This window comes from Poecilia latipinna, unplaced genomic scaffold, assembly GCF_001443285.1.
Source record: "Poecilia latipinna isolate Pla-1442-1.1 unplaced genomic scaffold, P_latipinna-1.0 Scaffold655, whole genome shotgun sequence".
Classification (NCBI taxonomy): Eukaryota; Metazoa; Chordata; class Actinopteri; order Cyprinodontiformes; family Poeciliidae; genus Poecilia; species Poecilia latipinna.
The window spans coordinates 235,110-261,058 of record NW_015113271.1 but is presented as its reverse complement, the minus strand read 5'-3'; the positions used below and the strand labels follow the sequence as shown (position 1 = coordinate 261,058).

General features: G+C 38.0%; 1 protein-coding gene across 1 annotated transcript in view; it reads left to right on the top strand.

The window, feature by feature from the left end:
* Positions 1-25,949, top strand: part of pde11a (phosphodiesterase 11a) — a 44,585-nt gene that overhangs the window by 5,694 nt on the left and 12,942 nt on the right. Inside the window, exons 2-14 of the mRNA XM_015043883.1 lie at positions 322-480; positions 7,227-7,316; positions 7,952-8,092; positions 8,251-8,315; positions 10,737-10,869; positions 12,038-12,113; positions 15,939-16,006; positions 16,101-16,193; positions 16,973-17,023; positions 18,550-18,696; positions 18,826-18,933; positions 20,316-20,425; positions 21,395-21,485. Of these exons, the coding sequence (XP_014899369.1) occupies positions 322-480; positions 7,227-7,316; positions 7,952-8,092; positions 8,251-8,315; positions 10,737-10,869; positions 12,038-12,113; positions 15,939-16,006; positions 16,101-16,193; positions 16,973-17,023; positions 18,550-18,696; positions 18,826-18,933; positions 20,316-20,425; positions 21,395-21,485 (1,332 nt within the window). The remainder of the gene's footprint in view (positions 1-321; positions 481-7,226; positions 7,317-7,951; positions 8,093-8,250; positions 8,316-10,736; positions 10,870-12,037; positions 12,114-15,938; positions 16,007-16,100; positions 16,194-16,972; positions 17,024-18,549; positions 18,697-18,825; positions 18,934-20,315; positions 20,426-21,394; positions 21,486-25,949) is intronic.

Here is a 25,949-nt window from a genome sequence, read left to right as displayed (position 1 = left end):
TGGTTTGGTGTGGTCTTAAAAAAAAAACCCCAAAAAAAAAAAAAAAAAAAAAAAAAAAGCATTTAAGTTTTCATTTGTAACATGAAAATGTGAATAAGTTCAGGGAGTGTGAATACTTTTACAAGGTACAGTGGGATTTCTTTGCTGCTTTAGTTCACAGTGCTGTATTAGAAATCTAACCTCTTGTGGCATGATTATTGTTTTAACAACAACACTGCTTTACCATGTTCGGGTCCTCTGTCATTTGAAAAGACCAGTAGAGGAATGTCTGCTTTTTACAAGCTGTGTGTCTTTATGCATCTGCTGTGCCCTTGCTTGCAGGATCGCCGATTCAGTGATGAAATTGACAAGTTGACGGGCTACAAAACCAAGTCCCTCTTGTGCATGCCTATCCGCAACAGCGATGGCGAGATCATTGGAGTTGCTCAGGCCATCAACAAGACTTCAAGTGGGGAACTTTTCACTGAAGATGATGAAAAGGTAATTTTTTTCCTTGTGATTTTCCTTCATTAAGTTGCCTTCTTGTTTGCTTTTTTTTTTCTTCAGTGGAAATGTGTGTGTGTGTGTTTTTTTTTAAATGTATCCTATGGTTTTCCGAAGTTTTGCCAGTAATTCTTTGTTTCTCTTTCCAGTAGAAATAGATTCAGGACATTTGTAGATCAAATAATTTCCAAGTTGTATAAAAATAGAATTTCAGTATTCACATCTTGTTGGTCTGCATGCTTGTCATCTAGTGATCTATGAAATTGTAAAAAAAAAAAAACAAGAATTTATTGATTTATTTAAAAGGAAAGAAGAAGAACCTGAAATAGTTGCCATAGTGAAGTTTTATGTCACTTCTAATAATTAATTAAGTTATTAGCTGATTTGACAAAGTTTGAATTGAGAAAATTACATTTTGACATAAGAAATGTACAGAAACTGTAATTGACTTTGACACATTGGGAAAATGGCTCAAAATATATAAACTTAAACAAGAATGAATGAAATTTAACTTACAAAAAAAAAAACAACAACATATTTTGGAAAACGTTGTGACTGATATCGTGTTACTTTGAATGCTGCTTAATATACTCCAGTTGAATCCAATGCACGACATAATAAACCTGCCTCATAGAATGAAACTTTGACACTTTTTCTATCTATCTTATCTCTGTTTGCTTTGCACTGAAAATGTAAAAATGATCAAAAAACATTATTCCACAAGTAATTACCCCAGAAGGGCAAATTACCATCTGGATTAAACAGGTACTGACACAGACGCTGAACTGCAGCCTCACAGAGCTCTAAGCAATACTGCAGCCTCCGAGTGTTGTTATTACTGCACAAAGAAAAGAATAAGCCTGAAGTAATGCTCATGCTTTGTGATTCATTTGTGGCATTTCAAGGATGTTACTCAGATTTTTTTAGACAAACACTGTGCATGGGGTTAGTGCGTAAAGGGGCAACAAACTGTCATCATTTATTAATGTCAGTGTCGTAACACTTATGAGTTCACAGTAGCAGAGATGTAAAAAAAAACAACTAAAACTGGGATTTTTTTTTCTTCTCAATTTTACCCCCTTTTATGTTTCGTTTTGTGACCTACATGAATAAAACATTTAACTCAATGTTTTCTGTGGTTTAGCATCAGAGTCATGCTGTGATTCAAAATGTGGTCTTTCTACGTTTGCAAAACAAAAAGTTTAAAAGCAAATAAATATCCCATTAAGTTTGTACTTAATTGGATATGAAACCCAAAATGATTCATACACCTGACAGTTTTAAGGTAATATTCTAATCTTAATAACAAGAATCATCTGACCAGAGGTAATATTAATATATTACTGGACATATTAGAGTATTGCAGCCCAGATTTGACTTTGACTGCAAATCTGTTGCAGGACACACAAATTAAAGTGATGGCTACAAGGCCTATGAGCTTCCTTAAAAAAACAACAACAAACAAATAAACAAGCAAACAAAAAAATTCCGTAGGGTTTCGAGGAGGGTACTAATTATTTGTGGTGTGCAATTTAGTCCATTTATACTTTGACTGTGTTCGTTAATCCCAGTCAAGTCCTGGGGCTGGTGCATAGGTACAGCCACAATTGCAGAAACAATCATCAGTGGCATTAGATATATATTAATTTGAGACTTTTGAGTGTCATTTGAACTATTTATTGGACTTCACAAAAAACTTTTAAAACCAGAATTATTTGCTCAAGTTGGAATTTATGTGCTTTCTCAAATTCAGCCATATGTATGGCACACACACATTTCTTAATAAGAAAAAAAAAAATCATTCTAAGGTACACCTTAACCATATGTGTGTTTTTTTTTTTTTGCAGCGACTAGTTAGCATCTGGTAATTTTAGTTGGATGTTTGTCTACTCTTCTTCTTTCCAAAAACCTCATGGTGTAATAAAATTGGATGATTTCCTGACACAGATTGAACTTTCTTCCAACACAATGTTTTTCATAAAGGTGAAGGTTGGGTCTAATTTTGCTTCATCCATTCCAAAATCAGTTTTTATGTATGTTTGGAAATAAGGGTCCAATTGGAATACCCAATTCTGTCCAAATTTTAACCCAACAGCCAACAAGACTTTAGGACGCAGACCAAAAAATACACAAAAATTCCAAAATCTCACAGAAAGGCAACTAATGGTATTTAAATCAAGAATTTGTAGCAGTGGAAGTCTTTTAAAAATCTTTTCTTGTGTTCCTCCTTATATACTTCCTGTTCATATACTCTTTGTCTGATAAACAGGTGATAATTTGCTTGTCTTTGTGTACAGTTTCATTGTAACTACTATGTACTAATTGAACTGCAGGAGTTTGACCTATCTATGTGTCTACTGTTTGATTCAGACTGGCTTAAGATCAGAACTTAGTGTCTGGGTTTCCTGGCTGGGTCACAGGTAGCCATTATTCTATTTTTCCTAAGCAGCATGTTCCAGGGGGTGAGAACACTGTGGCAGCAGCACTAATATAAATCCCATATTTGCTTTTCAGAGTCTCAAATTGGTTAACCTGAAATTTGACCTGACTGCATAGTGGAACAGCCATTGTGTCAAATATTACTGCACCATCTATGATTAATAACAACAGCGAAGTAGAGTTTGTAGGAAAAAAAAAAACAACTAAGGGAACAATAGCTGCACCAGCTTTTCATGGAGATTTTGAATTCAAAGTCATATAGGTACTTCTCAGTTTATTAGGAAATCGATGAAAAGTTTATTTCAGTAATTTTACTCTTAGATTGAAACATATCAAAAACGTATCTAAAAATGACATTTAATACAAAACTGTTATAATTTTGGCGTGCTATGTCCTACACAACCATAGGAAAGACCGCTAACTTCAGAGTTGCGTAGAAGACAGTCACTGAAGCCATACTTATTGAGGGTAAGCCACTAACGATTATTGCTGCAGAAGCTGACTGTTCCCACAATGTTGAATCCAAGAGCGTTAATGGAAAGTTGAATGAAAGAAAAAGCTCTGGTTGAAAAAGGGGGAAAAGGCAAAGCTGAATTCAAACATTTGGGGAAGATTTGTTGGATGTGGTGCTTTATTCAGGACATGAACCACAACTGAGGCACAAAATTCAAGTTGTTTGGGCTCCAATGTGAAGCTTTGAGGATCTTGTCTATCTCTACCAGCAAATTTTAGACAAGATTTTTGCACCAGGCGATTTTCTTTTACAAGCAGGACATGTCCTGCCCAGGCAACTAACTGTGCCTTTTTTTATTGGTCTTGGTGTGATTAATATAACACAAGTGAATTGGAAATAGCAAAGTTTATGAACCATTGCAAGATGTCCACGGAGTGTGGAGCATGTTTGACTTCAATCTTGCATATTTTTGGTACAGAAACAAATCATCAACGGGTATAAACGAAGGTTTGTATTAGACAAATATAAGATTTTACAGTGGTCAGTTGGAGTTGCATCTCACCCTGAGACAGATAGGGTTCTGTGCCTCAGAAGAGCACATGTTAAACCCATCAGCACGCCTGAATGGATGTAGCAGAAAAGATGATGACAGGCTGATACGCTGACTCCCTCTCTTGTTGCATGAGCACTCAAAAGGCAGATAAGATGAAACATGAAAGAACAAAAGTAGCTGTGCTATTATTTTAGGGTTTTATTCCTCGCATGTTCCTCAAAAAATATCTAAAATAATAAACACACGTGCAATCCGTTGTTCATGGAAGGGGTTTCTTTTTTCATAATTCTCTTGTTCTGAGAGTAGGTTTCACACTGCATTAACATTACACTAATGTCGGGGATGGCTACTGCTGAATTAGTAATGAAATGCGATGGTAGCATCAGTGAACGCAGTGAGCACCGCGCACAGCACAGCTGCAGCTCTGCTTTCATAGGAGACCTTGTAATAAGAAAACAAATCATACTTTATAAAGCATCAAATGATACAGCAGTGGCAGATGTCATTAGAGGCTTAAATGAACCTTCATCAAAACAAATTTGTGCTTAAACTTCTGAGAGGATTTTTCATATTACATGGCTGCTTTTTTTTTTTTTTACATCTCATGCTGCCTTAATTGTGTTGCTGTTGGTACCCCACAAGATTTAGGAGCTCGGGGGAGTGGGAATAATTTGTAATTGCGGCATCTCATTTCTGTGGAGGAATACAGTTAACTGACCCTGTGCTGCGATGCGTCTGACAATATTATTTTGATTAAGATTGTGTTATTTTGTTTCTGCTGTGCGTTACATACAAACGTGCTACTAACAGGTAGGCATTGTCGGGAAATACCTCTTTGTAAGATCCATGTTTACTTGTGCATTTTTAGTCATCCAGTACAATTGAACATCGGCGGGATTCATCAAAAAGCTGTCTTCCCCCCCACAGCACACAATTAAGTGATGTCAATCTGCAGCAAAACAACAGGAGGATATTGGATCTAATAAAACAAATGTGTTACTCATAAAAAAAAAAAATCAAATGTAGCACAAAAAGTCACATAATTTGTGTTTCATCAAGAGAAAATAGCTCAGCAGAGTTTTTTGTGCACAATATGTTGCTCTGTTAGGGAAGAGAATATTGTTAATTGTACATGAACATATTTTAGAAAAAGTGAACATTTTTCAAGAAGTCAGTCACTGGCCTTCAGTTCTTGTTTATTATTCTGTTTCTTATGTAGATTTTCTTTGAGAAATCATAGAATTCCTTTAAAAGTATTTACATCACTTAAACCTTTCAACATGTGATCACATCTACAACAAATCTCAATTCATTTTATCAAGATTTTACATTATATATCTATATCTATATCTCTCTATACATATATATATATATATATATATATATATATATATATATATATATATATATATAGAGAGAGAGAGAGAGATATAGATATAGATATATAGATATAGATATAGATATACACACAGACAGTACTGGATTATTCTGAATTTGAAGACCTGAGAACACAAAGTTTGAAGTCTTTTTTAAATTAATTTAATTAATTTATATTTAGCAAATTGCTTTACGCAAAAATAGTTGGTATTTTGTGTCTCTCTTCCATTATCAGAATCACACTAAAAATGAAAAATACTCAGCTTGTAATGAAAAACTCTGTTTTTTTTTTTGTTTTGGGTGGGGGGGGGTTTGTAAGCAGTTTTTTCAAGCTGTATATATATAAAAAAAAAGAAAACTTACACACCATTCTTTTAAAGCTTTAACTTGAGCAAATTTTGACTGGAAAACAGATATAAAATCAGACAGTACACAGACAACATGTACCTAGATATGCGTTTATGCAGGGATTTTATGCTGGTTTTTGTTCTGATGATTTTAAAAAGCTGGGATCCTGACATGATACTTGAAATTAAAGCAGCTAGCTTAATATTAGGGGTGAGGTCACTCAACTTGTTTAGCTACTTGATTCAGCCTGAAGCACAATGTTTTTAACTATTGCCACTGTTTCTTAACCAACAGCTGCAAAATAAGTTATGTTTTCAAAAAACCTTGAATTATACCTCTTAGATTTTAAAACAGCAGACAGTCACTCCCCTAGTTTTTGCTTACTTTAAACGTTATAACTACCTCAAAAAGAATGCAATATATGCATATTACATTTGTGCTATGTATCTCCTTTAATTTTTAAAATTCTTTTAATGCTTACTAAACACACTACATTTCTCGGACAGCAACCGCATCATGTTGATGCCTAGCTAGCTAGCTAGGGGCAATACTAATGTTCATGTGACTAAATTGACCTTTGTGTTTTGTCCGCAAAATTTGAGTTTTATTCATGAAAGCAGTTCTCGCCAAAATATTTCTGGCCTCTCCTCACCAGTGCAACGGAAAGTGAAACAGTACTTTAAGTCACCTCATGGTTATTCACACCGAGAGCTGCTGGAGAAATAAAGTGGCATGTAATTTTTCTTGGCTTGTTTCGTAACAAATGTCATTTGTGGTAGAGGAAGCCATTGAGGTTAGAAGGAACTGAGTGTCCCCAATGGTCTTGGCCACTCTGTTTTTTTTTTTTTTTAATTATTGGTATTAAACCACTTTTTATTGGTCAGTTCGAAGGGCTCCAGGCAAAAACGTCTTGTTTATAATGCAACCTTGTGTATTGGGCTGCCTGACAGAATGTAATTATAAAGAGCAGTGCTCCTTCGGAGTTCGCCTGTGCGCTCCGCAGGCAGATCCATGGGCAGATCCCCACGTCCTGCTTGCTAATGAATCCACTCCCGCTGGGCTTATTGATGACTATGGTCTTTCTGGAAGATCATTATAGGATATTTCCATAGGACAGCTGAAACAGCATCACGTTTGGTCTCATTGCTCAGTTTCATCTGTTTACTGGATGCAGCTAAGTTCAGTATTATTCTTGCCCCAGGAAGAGTTAGGTTTAAGTTTAAGCTACCAACATGTTTCTTCTGGCAAAATGTAAGGAGCTGCACATTAGGGCGACAGCGAGGAGGCCCTTTGGTCTCAAAGACTTGGAGCTCATCGTCGCCAAAGATAAATTGTCAAAATACCAGAGGAAACATGTGCAGTTTGTTCTTTAGCAGGTTTAGGGTTTGTAGTTGCAAGGTGACAAGACGTGAAAAAGTTCACCAAGCCTTTTGCACTGCACTGCATAAATGCTGTTAACATTGCCGCCAGTGGGCAAAATTGACATATGCGATGTGACAGAGCTCTTCTTTGATAAAAAAGAAAATGCTCACATCATATTACAGTATTTATGAGTTTTCATTGTGTCCACAGGTTCTGCAGATGTACCTCCCCTTCTGTGGTATTGCAATCTCCAATGCTCAACTCTTCGCTGCCTCCAGAAAGGAGTACGACCGGAGTCGGGTAAGGGCCACGAGGCCGATGGAATGATAAAGCTCCCATTCCAAGGATCAGCTTTACTCCCTCCCACCCCTCTTGATGCTGACATTGAGGCTTGGTATTGATCAGCAGCAGCCCACTTGCTGGCGTCGCAGTGGAAAATCACGGTGCCATGCAGTGTTGCATGAGCATTTTCTCAGGATCTGACGAGGGGGATGGGCCTGTTATTCAGAGTAGGACCTAAATCTACTTGAGAATATGAGGAGATCCTCTAATTCATGTATTACAGTCACAAGTAATCGGAGGGAGCATAACGAGAGCGCAGTTCAGAGAGCAGAGGAGAAAAACGAGGAGAGATTCTCTCCTCGTTTTTAGGTGCCAGCACATTAAACTGGACTGGCTCTGCCTTAGATAAAGGGTCTAATTTACTTGTATTGAGGAAATCAATTACACTACATCATCCCTTTGGTTTATGGTTTAGGGATTATGATAGTAATTAGATTCCAACATCAGCACGAAGCACAACACATTTATTTAAAGGGCTCTTACTCTTGCCTGCCAGCCGATTTCTTATGTGTTGGAAATGCATTAGCATTCATGAGCTTTCAGATCGTCCAAGGTGGTTCCAGCATAACATTTTCTCCGTTCCTGGCGCTCAGTCACTCCTGGAAGTGGTCAATGACTTGTTTGAGGAACAGACTGACCTGGAAAAGATCGTCAGGAAGATCATGCACCGCGCCCAGACTCTGCTAAAGTGTGAGCGCTGCTCCGTCCAGCTGCTGGAGGACATTGAGTCACCGGTACTGTTTTGTTTTTCCTTCTGCTGCCTCTGCCATGTGTATGTCCAACTATGTTTTCACATGTGTAACCCGTTTCTCTTTGTCTGCCTCGGTTTTGTTTTATTAATCAGTATCCGTCTTCAGATCTTTAAATGTTTCTTCCTTCACACATCTTTCAGGTGGTCAAGTTCACTAAGTCGTTCGAGCTACTGTCTCCAAAATGCAGTGCAGACACTGAAAACAGGTTTGTATTGTGCTTCCATAACTTTTGGAAAACTGTTGTTCATTTTACACCTTGAGGTTAAAAATTTAACATTTTAAATCCAAAATAAATATGTTCACAATAGAAATTATACCAACATCATCTGCTCTGCCACCACATACATAGTAAAAAAAATAAAATACATAAAATGCAAGAAATATGTGTGAAATACTTTTAAAAATGTGACAATTTAAAGTGCTGTGGGCATAAAACTTGATTCCGTTCAGAAGATGTACGTTGAAAGCCTTAAATGAATTTTGTTTTGCTGTTCTTTGCTTCTGCTAGGCATGGCTGAGTGGAGAAAAAGAGACTTAATATTGTGTGGGCTGTTTATGGATGAAAACAAGCTTGAAGGGAAGACAAATAACCCCTCCCCCACCTCACCCTTGAATGCTTGCCATAGCTAATATCGTCACCTCAAAGCAGTGGCCATAACTGGCCTCTACAAGCAGTCTGAACAACATAAAACTATACAACTCACTATAATTTTATTTATTTAACACCAATTCACCACAAGTATTACATCAAGACAAAGAGGTCTTAATTTTCAAATATATGGGATCAAATAAGTTGAAGATTGATATCAAATCAATGTGATTCATCCTGAAACAAACCGATTCAGATCCAGTTCCTGAGATGATCCCGTATAATGACAATTGGTAATATGCTGAAGGTAGCAATAGCTGTTTCAGTGGCTTCATTCAGGAAATAAGCAAAGCTAAGCAAGAGAACCACTGAGCCAGTGGTACTTTCGATAGATGGGGGGGAAAAAAAGGACTGCATGGCAGCAATAGTTCTACTAGTGGCTTTGTCACAAAAATACACACAACTAAAAGAAAAAGCTCTGAGTCAGAATTATTTATTTATTTATTTATTTTTGAGAAAAACAAAAACAACAATCATGCAGAGTTATTGGGATGAAATTCTTTGTCAATGTCTTTGTCTAAAAAAGAAATGGCTAACAAAAAAGCACTAAATATGTACTGGAGAGAAAGACAAACAAAGAAATAGCTGAACAAAAACACACTAAGAGCCAGGAGTGCTTTCTATTGGATGAAGAACAGAGTGCAAATTGTTAGTTGCAGCAATAGCTACATTAGTGGCTTTTTCCATGAAAGCAAGAACAACGATGCACTGTCCCAGGAACACTTTCTATGGGATGAAAAGCATCCCATAGATAGTCGCAGTAATTAGCTCTGTCAATGATTTTGTCTAGAAACGAGATACAGGTAAACAGTTAACCACAGAGAAATGTATGTAAAAGTAATGTCTGCTATTTCTACAAAAAAAATGCATAAACTAATACCTCTAGCAGCATAGAGGTGTTGCTGGATAGCCTAAGCCACCCTATCTGTAAGGGTTATTAAAAGAAGATAGGGTGTCTACGTCACAGACTAAAACTGGGAGCTGGTTTCACAGGAGGAGTCTAATACCTGGAAGCTCTGCTTTCAGAAACTCTTGGAACCACCAGCAAACCTGAGGTCAGAGATCCCCAAAGTTCTCTTCGTAGGAACACGCAGAGCAATCAAATCTTTGACGAAAATGTCACTCTAAGCTAAATATGCAATTGTTGTTAAATTAATATCAATTTTGTGATTGGCCAATTTAACTTTCCTAACTTAAACGGCCACCTTCTTGATAACGATTTTGCCACAGTTAGTGAATTCACCAAATTAAATTGCATTTATTTCTCTTCAAAGTGTTTGTTGCTATAAAGATTGACAGACAGACTTTTCAATACATAAGCAGATAGACAGTTTTGATGTAACATCTCAATTAGTATAGCACCCAGAAAAAAAGCAGGAGCTAATGCATCGCGAACTGCCATGCATTTTGTGCTGCACTGTGAAGACCTTGTCTACACCGCCGCATCACACGCTCCACATGAGCTAAAGATCTGACATCAGCATCATTCTATCTTCATTCTTGAAAGATAAAATTAGCAGCACAGAACGCTTGTTGGCTTTGAAGGTAAAACTTAACGACGGTCCTGCTGTATTAAATGTCAATGGGTGATGTGAGCAGTGATGATGCAGGTGTTTCTCTGGCAGAGTGTGTGGGGGGAGTCTGGCAACAAGGAAGACAATTGCACATTTAAATTTTCATTACTTCATGAGCTGCTGAAGAAGTTTACAGACATCTGCTGTATGAGAGGTTCATTAAATACAAATGAATATCGGAGAAGGCTCATGAGGAGAAACGGGAGAAGCCGTTGCAAACCTGCCGTTAGGAAGATGAATCGGGTCACCTTTTTTTAAATCAAATTATGCATTTTCGGCTACAGTCGCAGATTATAAAACGATATTTGTTGAGGATCGAAAACTGGAGTTTACGTTTGGTTCAGCAGTTGTTCAGCGCTGTGTTTATGTTTTTTATTTTTTATTTTTTCCTTTCCAACTCTAGTTCCAAAGACAGCATGGAAAAATCGTCCTACTCAGACTGGCTCATCAACAACAGCATTGCGGAGCTGGTTGCATCAACAGGACTTCCTGTGAACATTAGCGACGCCTACCAGGATCCTCGCTTCGATGCGGAGGTACAAAGTCCCATCACCAGGATTTTTATACGACAGAGCCCGGCGAATATCATTCAACATCTAGGTTTCTGCAAAAAAAAAAAAAAAGAGGCCCTCACTTATTATTTAGAGAGCTTTCTTGCTCATTTGTTAGGCAACCTCGAAAGGTTTGACATATTCAAAGTTGCGTAACAGAGGCAGAAAAGATGAAAGGGTCGACCTTTTGGTACCAGGACTCCTGCCTTGTTGGGCAGAAGATTTAATAATTCAAATGTTGATATGAAGACCGAAATTTATCTTGGCCACTCGCACAGCGAGGAGAATTACATGGAAGATACAGACAAATCTTTAAAACTCACTAAATATTGGCACCTTGGAGTCTCCATGTCAACCATTAGACCGATTTGTACAAGCTGAGAAGTTGATAGAGAGACATTTTAGGAAATTACCTTGTCTTTCCCACCATCACAAACCTAAATATGTAAAGTGTGTGCTTTGGTCCGATTAGACAGGCATCTAACAAACACTGCAGTTGGTGTAAAACAAAGGATAAACAAATGGAACCTCATTGTATGCCCACTGTAGAGTATGGTAGGGGATCTGTGGTGCTGTGGGTTTACTTGCTTTCCAAGGGCTCTGGGAAAGCAAAAATGCAAGTCTTCATGATTACTTTGAAGTACCAAGAGATTTCAAATGAATGTCTAGGTTTTCCAGAAAACTTACAATGGTTATTGTTGGAAATGTCAACAGGATAACCATCAAATCAACACCCAAGTTGTCGAAATGCGAAAAAAATCAATCTTATTTCACGGTTATCTCACTTCCCAGATGTAAAACTCACAAAAGACCTGAGGGGTGAAATAATGTTGAAATCACAAAAGCACAAAGTGTGCTTAGACATTAACTAAGCCATCAACCACAGATGGCACAATGCAGCAGGAATGTTTCAATTTATTGTGTAGTTGTTAATTTATTAGAGAATTTGGCTGTAGCTTTGAAACTTTACACCCTAAAACTTTGTTTTAGTGCTAGTGGATTGTTTGAATGCCTCTGGATAAAGATTACAAAACATAATTTCTAAAGAAGTCTCTGATGCAATTATGTTTGCTTGTAAGCTTTGTCTCATGAAATAATCAAAGCCAAACCAACTTCTGAGATGTTTTCTGTTTTAATCCTCCACATTTTGCAGGCAGACCAGTTCTCTGACTTTCACATTCGCTCTGTGCTCTGCGTTCCCATATGGAACAGCAACCACCAAATTATTGGTAAGTTAATTGTGATTATAATAAAAGAATATATCATGGTATCTGTTTAAGTAATTGTAGTAAATACTTATTTGAATATACTATATTACCACAGGAATGCTGTATTGACCCGGTGTGAAGATATTGAGAAAAAAAATGTGCTTGTCTTTTCTTCTGAGGGTAAACCAGAATATGAAACGCTTGCTGGTTTTTATCAGTAAATCCAAAAGTTGTTGAAAATCAAAATTTTTCATCTCTAAAGTCCTGTTGAATTCTGCTTGGAAAGTTGTGATTCAGATGATGGCGGTGAAACCAGTACACTGGATGAACATTTTGCTTACTACATAGTTAAATACCAACATATACATGCATGGTCCAGCACAATGCATGCACTTTCCTGCATTAAACAAACAGCGGGGCAGAGAGAACCTCGTGTATGTGTTGAGCGGAGACTGCCCGCGTTTGCTGAGATGCATGCTGTGTTGCAGCATCACTCCACACGTGGAGGAGGAGTTTCCCTTCCTCTGTCAGCGCGCATTATGCTTGTGAATCAGCCGCGGGCTAAAAGCACAATGACACTGATAAATCATTGATCCCTCGTCCGCTTTTTCGGCGCTGGAATATTGCAGGGAGGTGGAGGGGGAGAGCAGGTGACAGGAGCTCCTCTCGGTCCGGTGAGATCTGACGCAGGGAAGTCATTAGTTTTATGTGAGTGCAAAGTGATCAGCAGATCTGCTGCAGATGGCTGGTTAAGACCTGGGCGCGTCTCTGCGTAGGTGTCTGTGCGTTTGTCGGAGCAGGGAGAGGGAGAAAGGAGAAACGAACGGAAAGAGTGAGAGGGGAGAGAAAAGGCAGTGTGTGGGTGGCACCTGAGGATGTTAAGTGAAAAATCATTACCCAAACAAAGCAGCAGAGATGAAATTCTTCAGTCAAGGATACATTCACTAACAAAAAAAAAAAAACATTAAAAAAAATGTATGCCCTCATTTTAATGTAACCTAGGCTGTAGGCAGTATTTAATTTTGAATTTTTAGCATTTCAGTCAGATATGTTCTACTGAGATTTACTATACCAACAGCAGCTTGAACTGCAATAGCTCTTTTTAAGATTTATGTTTTTAATTTACTGAAAGTCATCCCAGGTAATTCCTAAAAGACTGTTTTGAAGACACAGCAGGTATGGAGTGTTGAGAGCAAATTTGCTCCGGGTTTAATTGCTAAAAAAAAAATACACCTTTATTGCACAGAAATTGCTTGCAGTAGAAAAAAAAACATAGAAATACACCGCCTTTCAAAATACGTTCACATTTCTCCATTTCATATTTTATTTCACAATGCAACCATGAACGTCAAGATATTTTACTGAAATTGTATGTAAGAGTTCATCACAAAGTGTGGCATAACTGTGAAGTAGATTAAAAATAATGAATGATTTAAAATCTTTCACAAATAGAAATCTAACAAAAGGAGATGTGCAGCTCCCCTTTACTCTGATACACTGTTAGCAAAATTCAGTGCAGATCCACAGCTCAAGTCAGAGAACTTGGTGACATGAGGCGTTTTAATCATGCACAGAAGAAACCTATTGCTGAAAATAAGGCCGTGACAGGTTCTGTTTTTAGTTTATAGTAAGACATAGGAAAATGCAAAGGCACACCACACTTTTCCCATTTTTATTTGTGAAAACGTTCTAAAATCTTTTATACTTTACCTATATTTGACAAATAATGTACTGCTTTGTGTTAATTCATCCAATAAAATTCAAATTAAATATATTTCTACAAAGGTTGTGGATGTAATGTTTCAAAATTTGAAAAAGTTTAGAGAGGTATGATTGTATTTTCTTTCAAGGACTGTGTGGCCGCAGTTTGACTCCAAAAACAGACTTCAGTTTGATTGGTTCGGCAGTTTGTAAGATCATTAATTAATCATTATGGAAGTATAGGCATCATAGAAGACATAAATGTTTAAACATTTCTTTCTTCCTCAAATTTAAAGTGGTGGTAAATATATACAATTCAGTTCAATTCAGTTTATTTACATAGCAACAACTCACAACAGATGTCATGACAAGGCACTTTACAAAGAAATAATTTAAATTCAATCAAACATACATTACCAGTTGATACTAGATTTCAAACAACAACGTAGTTGAAAAGGTTTCTAAGGAAACAGCAGATTGCATTGAGTCAATGACTTTCAACATTAAATACTATTTTTCATATTTGATCTGTAAATAAATCTTTAAGGGGATAAAAAAAAAAAACTCCCTCATGTCGCCGTAGTCCTAAAAAGTGGTACCGTACATTTTTCGGACTATAAGTCGCTACTTTTCCCCCCACGCTTTTCTCGGTGCGGCTTTTCTGTGGATTTTTCTTCAACCACCAGGGGGCTCTTCTGCAGGAAGTGAATCATTGGAAGTCAAAATTGGAAATCAAAGAAGAAAGTGCTAATTTTCATTTAGAACAAGCACATGCTAGCAGCAGGCACCACATAGAAATGTTTCCAAATTCATACCCCCTCATCAAGGAAACAACACGATCATATGATGCAGCTTTTAAGTTTTAAGTAGTTTCCAGTTTTTTTTTTTGCTTTTTTTTTTTTTTTTTTACTTTGTGGGTGTGGCTTATAGTGAGGCGCGCTCTACAGTCTGGAAAATAGGTAATATGTGCTATTCTTGACACCTGTTAGTGGGCATAATACTATACCTGATTAATGTATTTATTAAGGGGAAAATAATGTTTTTTGGTCTTTTTAATTAAAATCTGGGCCAACAACCCCAAGTCATAGGTATAAGTTCTTCAAAGCTAAGTATATCTTTGAAATCAAGAATATTTTAGGTTACAGGCTGTTTGCTGTGCCACAGAATCATTGTTTCCTGCATGTCCTGCTATGATAAACAGCCACTGTACGAAGATTAATTTGAGTTCAGCTTTTGTTGGATGAAATTCCTTACGGGTTAACACAGTGCTGAGCTGGTTGCGGCTCCGGTTTTGTGAAGCTCTAAGCAAAATTCGACACCCCCTCCATGGATCGCCTCCGGTGAACAAACTGCATTGTTCAGCCATGCAGCCTAAGAGGTCAGATATGTAAAACAAACAAACAAAACAAAAAAACAAAAAAGGACTGAACATGAAAACTTGTAGGTCTGGGAGGTATGGATTGTGGAGTTAATGTGGTGGCCGTGGGGCTCTGAGCAGTCATTTAGTTAGCTAACATTTGTTGTAGCATGTTCTGGAGGAGCTCATTACAAATCACAAGCTGGTTACAGTAGGAACAATCATGCTTTTGAGAAAACATCTGCTCTGCATTTTAAATTCATCCATAATAAAAGATAAATAAAATAAAACCGTAATTAACTGCAGAGCTAATTCATTTCCAACCAATGAGTCATATTAAGACATAGTATTGGCAGGCTGTTTAACCTCTTTGGCATAATTAAAAATGATAATGAATTGTGTGATAATATCCTACCCTCAATTCATCAAATGTTTGGACTTTATTAAATCATTTTCTACTTTCAATTAGGGCGAAATACATCTGAAGGCAGAAGTCAGAAAGGAAGAGGTTATTCCCATAGGACGGTTATAGACAAAAACTTTTAGAAGACTAATTGAGTCCCTGTTGGTGTCATTTTATTTAACAGTGTGTGCTCCTTAGTTCATGCCGACCTTGTCTGAAGTGGATGAAAACAGCTTTTTCTCCTTTTTAACCATTGTTAAAAATACATAATGTCTCTTTGATATTCCATAGTCTCTAGTGAAAAAGTGGAGCTTTTTGGTCGAATCAACACCAAGCTGAGCTAAGTGGTATTTCATCTAATGCATAAATTGGTTTTGCATATCAGGTGTCGCTCAAGTGCTGAACAGGCTGGACGGGAAACCATTTGACGATGCAGACCAGCGTCTCTTTGAGGTATCATGCTGCCTTTTGCTCATTTTTAACACCAAACATCCTCTGACTGATTGTGGAAACCGTGCTTTATTTATTCTAACTTATTTTTCCTCAGGCCTTTGTGATATTTTGTGGACTGGGCATCAACAACACGATTATGTATGACCAGGTGAAGAAGTCTTGGGCCAAGCAGTCAGTGGCTTTAGATGTAAGGGCACAAAATCCCGTTGAATTTGTATTCGTTTTCCCATCACAATTAACACACAGTCTCAGTGAAATTTCAGCTCTTGGGTTTTACATTGTCAGGATGTACTGGTTTGGTCCTGGTTCTGGTACTACTTCAATTTAACCTTCATTTTGCAAGAACGCACAGAAAACTGACATTTTATTGCAGGAAGTAACAGCTGCAAAGTGGAAATTCTTAATTTTATTTTCACTTATTTGTCTCATGGGTCTTTGTACAACTTTTTAAAAAGTAGATAACTTTTTGTAGATAACCTTCTCACAAAGATTTTATTGGAAATTAATGAGAGGCAGTGTAACGCAATCCCTCATCTTATCTGCAGATTGTAACCATTCTGGACCAGTCAGCCTTTAACAATGTGTCCGAAGATTACAACTGGGAGCTGGTGGGGTACATTCGTTAGCGCCAGTGTTTCAAGTACGAGAAGCGGAGAACAGATAGCTGGAGACAAATGCAGAATGAAATAACGCAAGTGTGTGTGTGTGTGTGCGCTTTGTTCCTGGCATCCCTGAATAAACATGAGCGTTTATGATTAAATAAGCTACTGCAAGAGTGTGCAAAGTATTTCTCCCAGGGAATGAGAGGAACATGGAGACCCAATCTGTGCTGATGTTGTTACTGGTGCAGATCCACATGCCACTGCTGACTTAATCAGGGAGATCCACAAATCGAACGCCGCTGTTAACTTAAAAGGAATATTACTGAATTCAAAAACAAAACTGATACTGTTATCATTTTTGCAGGTTCTGTCTTACCATGCCACTTGCTCCAAGACTGAAGTGGATAAATTTAAGGTGACATGTTTGCTCCTATAATTACATGAATTGTAAATGACTCATTTAAGCTTAATTTAGTTTTTGCTTATGGATATATATATATATATATATATATATATATATATAAATTTGTGTTTATTGTATCCTTTGTCAGTTTAGCATAGTTATATTTCATATTATAAATTAGTTTATCCTAGCTTAGCTCATTTTATCTTAGTTTATGATATCATAGCTCAGGTTTTTATTTTATTGTAAGTCGTCTCGCAATAAAATAGCATAGATTGGTTAAATTTTTTTCATCTTGGGTCAGTTTAAATTAAACTAAAATGTATCTAATTTATCTAGCCTTATCTTAATTTGTCTTTTTAGCTTATTTTTGTTGTTTATCTTCGCTTAGTTTAACGGGTTTTATCTAAGGTTAACTCAGCTTAGCATTAACCTTATTGCATTAGCTTATCTCACTTTTAACAGAGCATAGTTACACGTTGCCTCGTTGCAAACAATTTCTTGTAGATTCAAAGCATTCTTAAATCTGTATTAGTAAATGTCATTTTCGACTTGCTCCGACGGAAATAACGATCTCACAAAAATCTAAACCCACAAGTATCAAGTGAAAACAGGCCAATTGTGTTATTAGAAATGGATTTGCTACGGTCAATAAGTGATCATCCACAATGCATTATTTATAGACAAATGACAAAATTGGTCATAATTACATTTTTTAACAGCATTCCATTTCTGAAATATAGACGTGACCTATTTTCTTCCAGTTTCATGAGCACAATTTTCCCCTATGGCCAACGCTACGTACATAGTAGGATTCCTTGTCTCTCTCATGAATTCGTGTGATGCTTCAGCCCCCCTCATTCAGCGCGATGCTCTGCCGCCTGCCTTTCTCCCCCTTTCATAACTGCTCTACATACAGAGAGAGCCCCATTGAGCTCACTTGCCTGGGATTCCGCTGGAGTGCGAAAGCGTATGTGACAAACAAACCTGGATGCCATTTTGTCACCTGGGGCTGCGAATTGAGAGAGTTGGAATACTTACCGACCTGACAGGCAAACGTTTGTGAGAGAATCGAGACACACCGGCACTGACACTGAAGACGCATCGCTGGATGTGCTTTTCTAGAAAAATAAATGGAGGTTAGGAAGTCTGAAATGGTCATTCTCGTCAACACGGATAGGAATTAGTGTTTTCTGCTCAGATGGGCATGCGGCGTTTTGATAAAAGACTCGCGCTGAGAGTGGTTAATTGGAAATCATTTTTGCTTTTGGTTGAATAACAATGCCAAAAAGCTGCTGAGCATTACTATTGCACAACTTACATTTGTCAATGAGCTCAGAAAGTAAACAACAGAGAAATCCTTCAGTAAAGCTCCCTCATTAATATCAGCCCTCTGAAAACTAGGCCTCCGAGTCTTAATTAGCATGCTTTCATATTTTCATACATCATCCAAAAACGGCTCCGCTGACCTCCACGTCTGCTCTGTGGGCTCATGTTCTCATTCTTCCTCTGTGTTTGCTCCCACCATGATGAAACAGGCTGCCAACATTCCCCTGGTCTGCGAGCTGGGCATTGATAAGCTCTCCTTTGATGATTTCTCCCTGGATGTCGACACGATGATAACAGCCGCTCTGCGGATGTTCATCGAGCTGGGAATGGTGCAGAAGTTTAAGATCGACTATGAGGTAAAAGAGCAGAGCTTCTGTGTCTCGTTTGCTTTAAATACTTGATTGAGTTTTGCTACGAATGCGGTTGAAGACCATGAAGACCACTGACCCACGCTCTCATCTCTTTCTGCCCGTTTTTCCCTCCAGACACTGTGCAGATGGCTGCTGACTGTCAGAAAAAACTACAGAATGGTCCTCTACCACAACTGGAGGCATGCGTTCAACGTGTGCCAGTGCATGTTTGCCATGCTAACGGTACGCACTGATCTCTAAGGATGGTTTAGGTAACATGGACATCAGATTGTATTGCAACTTTTGTAGGTCTTATAACAAAGTTGATAAAAGAGGTGTTTAGAAACTTGAATTGCACTGATCAGGCTTTTTTTCTGCCAGAGCCCAAGTCCTGTTGTTCTCTGTGAACTGATTCTTATGTCCAAATCTCATGAAAGAGGAAAATATGTCACAATTTATTTCATGGAAGTAGCTTTAAATTCAACAGAAAACATAAGGCACCCCTAACCTTTATCTGCTTTTAATTTAACAAGAAAAAGTGTGTGCTACAGACGGAAAATGGTGGGAGTTCTAAGTTTCCATTCATCCATCCATACATACCTACTTGGCTCTGGAGCTTTACTGGAATACCTCCAAAGTAAGGTGCCCAGAAGGTAAACAGATGCCTTCACCATCTTATCTGATGCCTTTTGATTTGAAGGAACAGCTGAGCTCCCCTGGGATTAAAGAACCCAGCCGCTCTATCCAGGACGCTCGTTTCAGAATATGGAGTCCAGTAGCTGGACATTACCACAGACAAAGGCCCAATTTGTCACATCTTCATATCCACTTCATTACTGGAGGTACAGAAAGAGGAGTCCTCCCCAGAATGTGGGTTAAAGCGAAGGCCAGATTCAGTGGCCTTCACTTCACACCTGGTTCAAAACACCAACACTTTGCTCCCCAGTGAATAACCATTAGGCCGATGAGTGCAGTGATCCGTGCATTTGTGGGTTCAAATTCTCGTATCAGTTTTATTATTGGATTTCAAACCTGAGATCAAATCAGTAAGATGCCTCTACGTGTGTATTAACTGTGGTCCTGTGCAGACATTTGTATGAATGGAGATCCCAGGAGACTTGCAGCGTGTGATTCTTTTACCTGACGTCCTTGGGGCAACACGAGGATCTAATGTGCTAAGCTAACACCATTTAATCAACTGCGGCATTAATGCGCAGTGTCCCATTTGAATTGATTATTGGCAGGGGGAATTGAAATAACAGCGTATAAGCTATTTAAGGTTCCTCTGTTCCTCTAGCTTTTAATGAGTAGGTTGATGGCCCCACTATCTTCGCTGCTATCCCTGCAGTGACCCACAGTGACTCAGTCAGCACATGATCTCCAGAACCCATTCATCCGAGCCAGAAATGTAGAGCAACGCGACTGCAGTCCCTATGGCATTTTGTGAAGATGCTGTGTTTTTGTTTTTCTTTTTTTAGCCTGATGCTGCTGTTTTTCCATTTTTGTTCAATGTGCTCGGGATTTCATTGAATAACGGTGTGCTGCTGCTTATAAACTGTGTGTGTGTGTGTGTGTGTGTGTGTGTGTGTATGTTTTATTTGCTTCCTGTCCTCTGTGCCAATCAGACGGCGGGTTTCCAGGAGACGCTGACTGAGCTGGAGATCTTTGCTCTCATTGTGGGCTGTGTGTGCCACGACTTGGACCACAGGGGCACCAATAATGCTTTTCAGGCCAAGTGAGTGCACCTTATTTCTGCTTCTGCGAACACACATAAGCGCGCAACCTGTTGCGTATTGCGCAGCAAAACGTTTTAATATTTGCAATACTTTCCACAAGGATTCATAACCATTTAAGTTTTTCACGTTTTGTCATGTTGCAACCTCAATGTGTCTTCATGGTATTCTCTAACACACCTATGTAGCCTTCACAGAGCAGCTGGATGTAGACTGGAATGTGTACTTACTATTTAAGTGATTCTGAATAAAAACTTTGGAATTTAGTTTTTGTTTCATAGTAAATCAGGCTGAATATAAATGCCCGTCTCAATATTCTGTTTTTAGTTCTAAACAAACTGGACAACCACCAAGCATTTCCACAGTTTTTGCTCAAGTTTATGTTTTATGTTATATGACAAAATATAAACTATTAAATACTTTAACAGAAACCTCAATTTAAATCATTTTTAATGAGAAAGTGGTCATCTCTGCTTTATTTGTAAGGTGGAGTTTGATCTATTTCAGACAATTCATCCCTCATATATTCATTCTGATTTTCTAAACCAGAACAACTGCGACGTCTATGAATATTTATTTTTGTTTTATAATTTAAATATCCCTAAAGCTCCATCTTACAAGCTTTAACTTAAGTAAACAATTCTCACGCTATACGGGGACCTGTTTTTTTTTTTTTTTTTTTTTTAAAATCCCCAAATACCCACATTCAGACTTTGACATTATAGTTTCAGCTGTAGTTTGGGTTATGAGTCTCAAGCGTCCTTTTTTATTGAACCATAAGTTAGAGACAGACTGAACTGGAGAGGAAATCCAAAGAGAGTTTTAGAGCAGATTTTACTTCTCAGCTCTTGTGGAAAACTTATTATGCTATCCTTCTTTTTTTTTATCCCAATGTGTTGTTGTTTTTTTTTTTTGTCTGTGTGTGTGTGTGTGTGTGTGTGTGTGTGTGTGTGTGTGTGTGTGTGTGGCAGGTCTGGTTCAGCCCTCTCTTTGCTTTATGGGACCTCTGCTACGCTGGAGCACCACCACTTTAACCACGCTGTTATGATCCTGCAGAGCGAGGTGTGTTATGTTCCAATATCTGCTGCAATGCAGTTACTGTTCACCTTCTGCTGCATGCGATTACAAACACTGCTGGCAATAGAGCCTTTAACCTTTGTTCCCTTCGGAGATGGGATATTTTTAAACTGCAGTCTGCAGCTGCAATTTCATCCACATTCCTTCGGTAGAAACTGGACTTTATGGCTTTTATTGCACAACTGTTGCAGAAGGCTGCTTTAGTCAAGTGCAGATAACTGGATAATATGAATACAGAAAGTACACACTGTTTTACAACTCAGACCTGGTCTCTACCAGGTTCTAAAACCGTTTACATCTAAGCTCGAGTGTACAAAAACACACAAGCGATTCCAAGCTGTCGTAATTTACTAAATAAAAAAAAAAAAGACAGAATATGGAAAAGAAATCCGTGGAAAAGTACACCTTGTGATGTGATGGCTTGTAAAACCCCATTTAGTAGGAAGAACTTGAAGTAGATGTTTTCTGTATGACTTGATCTGATTTTTTTTTTATCTGTGTGAAGGAATTTTAGCCAATGCTTTGTTACATGGCTTTAGCTCCTCTATCTGCAGAGTAAGGGGCTAACGAGTTTGCACTGATTTATTCCTTAGGACCAAAGAAGATTGTGACAGAAGTGTTGTCATTTATTGAATTGCAGCTTTATGTATTTTTAAGAAGCATCTCGCCCACAAAAAACATGTAACATGTTAACCGGACGGGAATAGAATAGTATTGAAAAGTTTCTTTATTTCAGTAACTGGATAGGCGAACTGAAACGCATTACGTAGATTAACTACACAAATTATGGTAATTTTTATCTTACAGCTCTTGAGATTAAAATATCAGAGCAAACCAATGGTAATAATAAAACATTTTTAATGCAGAAAAGTTTGATACCTGCAGTTTTTTAATGATTAACAACATGGTGCAATATGTTTAGATTTGGATGCTTAAGATTATATTTAAATACTCTGAGAACTTGATGGATATAAGATCATCATTTAAAAAAATTATTTATACTTAAAATCAAGGAGTATCTTGTTTTTATAAAGACTATACGTGTTAACATCATGTAAGGGTGTAATAGCACAATCTATTACATTTGTTAAAAGGTGTCACATGTTTGAGGTCACATTTTTCCAGCATAATTTCCAAACTGCAATCCAACTGAAATGTAAAGACATCTGGTAGATTGGGAAAAGTAAAGAAAAGATGAAACATCTAAATAAGTTGTTTATTTAGAATTTATTTATTTAAAATAGCTGCTTATTTCAGCTATACAGAAATAAACTATTATTTATTTTAGAATATTTTAAATAAAACAAAGTAATCAGATTTCTTTATTGAAGGAATTTGTAAATAATTTGCAAGCCAGGACTGTTTAAAGAAAACTATTAAGTGGCCAAGCATTTTAAATTGTCTTCATCGAGAAATTTATTTATTTTCATTCTTAACAACAGTCACATCAGAATTTGAAAAGTTTTGCTATGTTGAGTTAATTTAAAAAAAAATAGGTACGAATGCGCCCAAGTCCACAATTTCATAAGGCACTGGATCTAACTGGAAACGCAAAAAAAAAATAAAAGATGAACACTTTACGTTTAAGAAAGATTTGACATCTGGAGAAGAGCTTAATTTGGCTGCATCCTTTTTGGAAAAGCTTCAAGAGAGACGCAGTGAAAATTTCAGCCGGAAGCATTTTTAATAAGCGTCGACTTATGTCAATGGCTTGTGCTGCTGACAAGTCGATTTTGCACCATTTCTTAAAGCAGGGCCTCACAAAGACGTCCAAAGGGCCACAAATTACTCCATCCCTGGCAACATTGCGAACCCCCACTGCTTAAAGCTTGTATCTCTTCTTTATTGATAACAACAACAAAAACGATAGAACCATCTTTTTTTTATTGATAATAAAAAGAAACAACCAGTCACATCACCAGAAGTGTTTTTTTCACACTCCCAGTGATGTGATTTTATTTCCATAGAAATAAGTGTTGATTAACTGGTGATAGCCACTATTTTATTAATGAAGTCGGCTACAGTCTTTTTTTTACACTCCGAGGCCAGATTGGGGCAGGAAAAAAAGCTTGTTAATTTATTCCTGCTCAGCCATTAGAGTAAGGAATTAGTTTAAAAAAAAAAAAAAAAAAACTTTTCAGGGTTTTTAGTTAACAGTTCAAACAAAGTACAGAACATCATTAACCAAGTGTTTAAAAGTTAATGCTTTTGTCTACAAATTATAACAGAGGCTGTAGATGAAGGAATTTATATAACTTAATTAAACATTTAAAAAAATATATGATTGAAACTATATATTAATGTGAAGTTTCTTACATTCAGCTCCACTCTGGTGGCTTACACCCGCTGAAATAACGTTGTTTCCAAATACCACCAGCCCTAAGTTCAAATGAATGAAAGGTACTAAAGGCCACATAAAAAATGAATGAGTTTGCGCGCACAGTGCTTGAAGGCAACCGTGTGCTCCCTCAGTTGCCTGAGTAAACAAATAGCTCAGGCTGCCCTCAAATCAATGTAATTACAGAGATGATAGATTCGGTGGTAATTGGTCGGGAGAGCGACGTTTTACCAGGTGATCGGGTTTCATGCACTTGTAATTGGAGGTGTTTTTTTTTTTTTTTTGAGGGGGAGCAGCCGAGACAGGCCTGAGGAGAGGAATCCAGCGGCTTCATTATCCCAGCGCTGACAAATGTTTACCTCGGCTACACGGCGTCTGTTAATGCGGGGCTGGATCTGCTGTTGTCCTCATGTTAATTAGCATACAAATGAATAGTGTGTGACTAATTCGAGTAGAAGGCATGGCCGCCGCCGCCGATGATGATGATTCAGTTGAGCTCTGTTAAAAGTGTAAAGCGGTCGAGTTGTCACTCGTCGCCGCTGCGTCTCTCGCCGCCTTCTCCATCTGTAGCAGGTGTGACAGCGGCCGCATACGTCCTTTGCGTCATCGCCGTTAGCGCGGTTCGGTGTTTTTACGAGGACCTCCGAGATGATGAGAGAAGTCAGGGGCGTGTTTGCACAAATGTTCAGAGCTAAGCTGTCTGTGTTTGAAACAGCGGTAATCTGGTCCGGTGGAGAGCGCTTGAATGGCGAACGAATGTTGCCTTGCACGCTGCGTTATAAAGCCCAAGATATGGAGCGCACTTATTAGCAGCTGTTGGAAGCTGCTCCCCTGCACAGATCCAATTAGTTTCATTGGAAAAATTCCCGTGAAACAGCCTTTTCATTTGTTATGGTGTTAAAAATAAAACTCGACGCTGGGTTTCTGTGAACTGGAGAAAATTCACGATCAATTCAAACTTGTGAAGCTAATAGATAGGTTTAAGAATTATGAAAGATAATCTGACAACTAGCTTCTCATCAGAAACCACAGGCATGCATGTCTCTCTCTCCCTTTCTCTCTTTCTCTCTCTCTTTCTTTCTCTCTCTCTTTTTTTTTTACATCTCTAGAGTTATTTACCACCCAGTTATTTTACTAATTATGTTTAAAACCAATTTGTGTGTGGTGATGACCTTAAGACTCTACAGTGTTTTCCCACTCACAATGTCGGATTGGCTTCGGGAACCACACACGGTGAGGTGCCTCTCCAACAAACAAACAAACAATGCAGAAAAACTTTAATGGTGGAATTTGCTAATACGTTCTCCTTTTGATACATGTTTTCAGCCTTATGCTGGTATGAGTTTGGAAAATTGATCAGACTCCACTCATATTAAGTCATAGAAGGTTCGATAGTATTTTCCATGTCTGCAGCACCACCTCCAAGACCTGGTAAACACATTATGATGTTGGAGGAATTTCCTTTCCCACAGCATCCATTACATCACAGGCAACAGGAGATGGACGAGTCATGGTTTATTTAATTGTAGGAATCATTTAAGTGCAGAAATAATCATTAAAAGAAACGCACTTTGGGCAATGATTTTTGCACACTACCGCAAATTAGTGAATGCCTTCCTGGTTTAACTGGATTAAAACCTTAATGTTATGTGGAAGATTTGTGTGCGTCCTGCTATGAAAAGCCAGCATGGTGGCTGTGAGCCTGTAAACTAAAACTAGAACTGATTTTGTGACTTGAGCCACTGAAGCGAAAGCAGGCATGCCTTTCGCTGAAGCAGCAGGAGCTGGTCGGCTCCACAATGCAGACATGTTTCTAACAGAGCCATGGAGGGAGGAAGCTCTAGGCTGGTATATTTAATGTGGCACATTCATGCCTGCATTGGTTTGATGAGAAAATAACTTTGGAGCACCATTAAGATGAAAAACGAATCACACTTAGCTCTTTGCTTTTAGATTTTATTCAGCTCGGGTGAGGTGCTATGTTAACTTTTCAACAGCTGAAAAGAGGAATCACTTAAATCTAACATGTTCCTCTAGAACAGTGGTTCCCAAACTTTTTCTTCTGCGCCCCCCCCAGGGGTTTCCAAACATTTTCTGCGCCCCCCCAACCC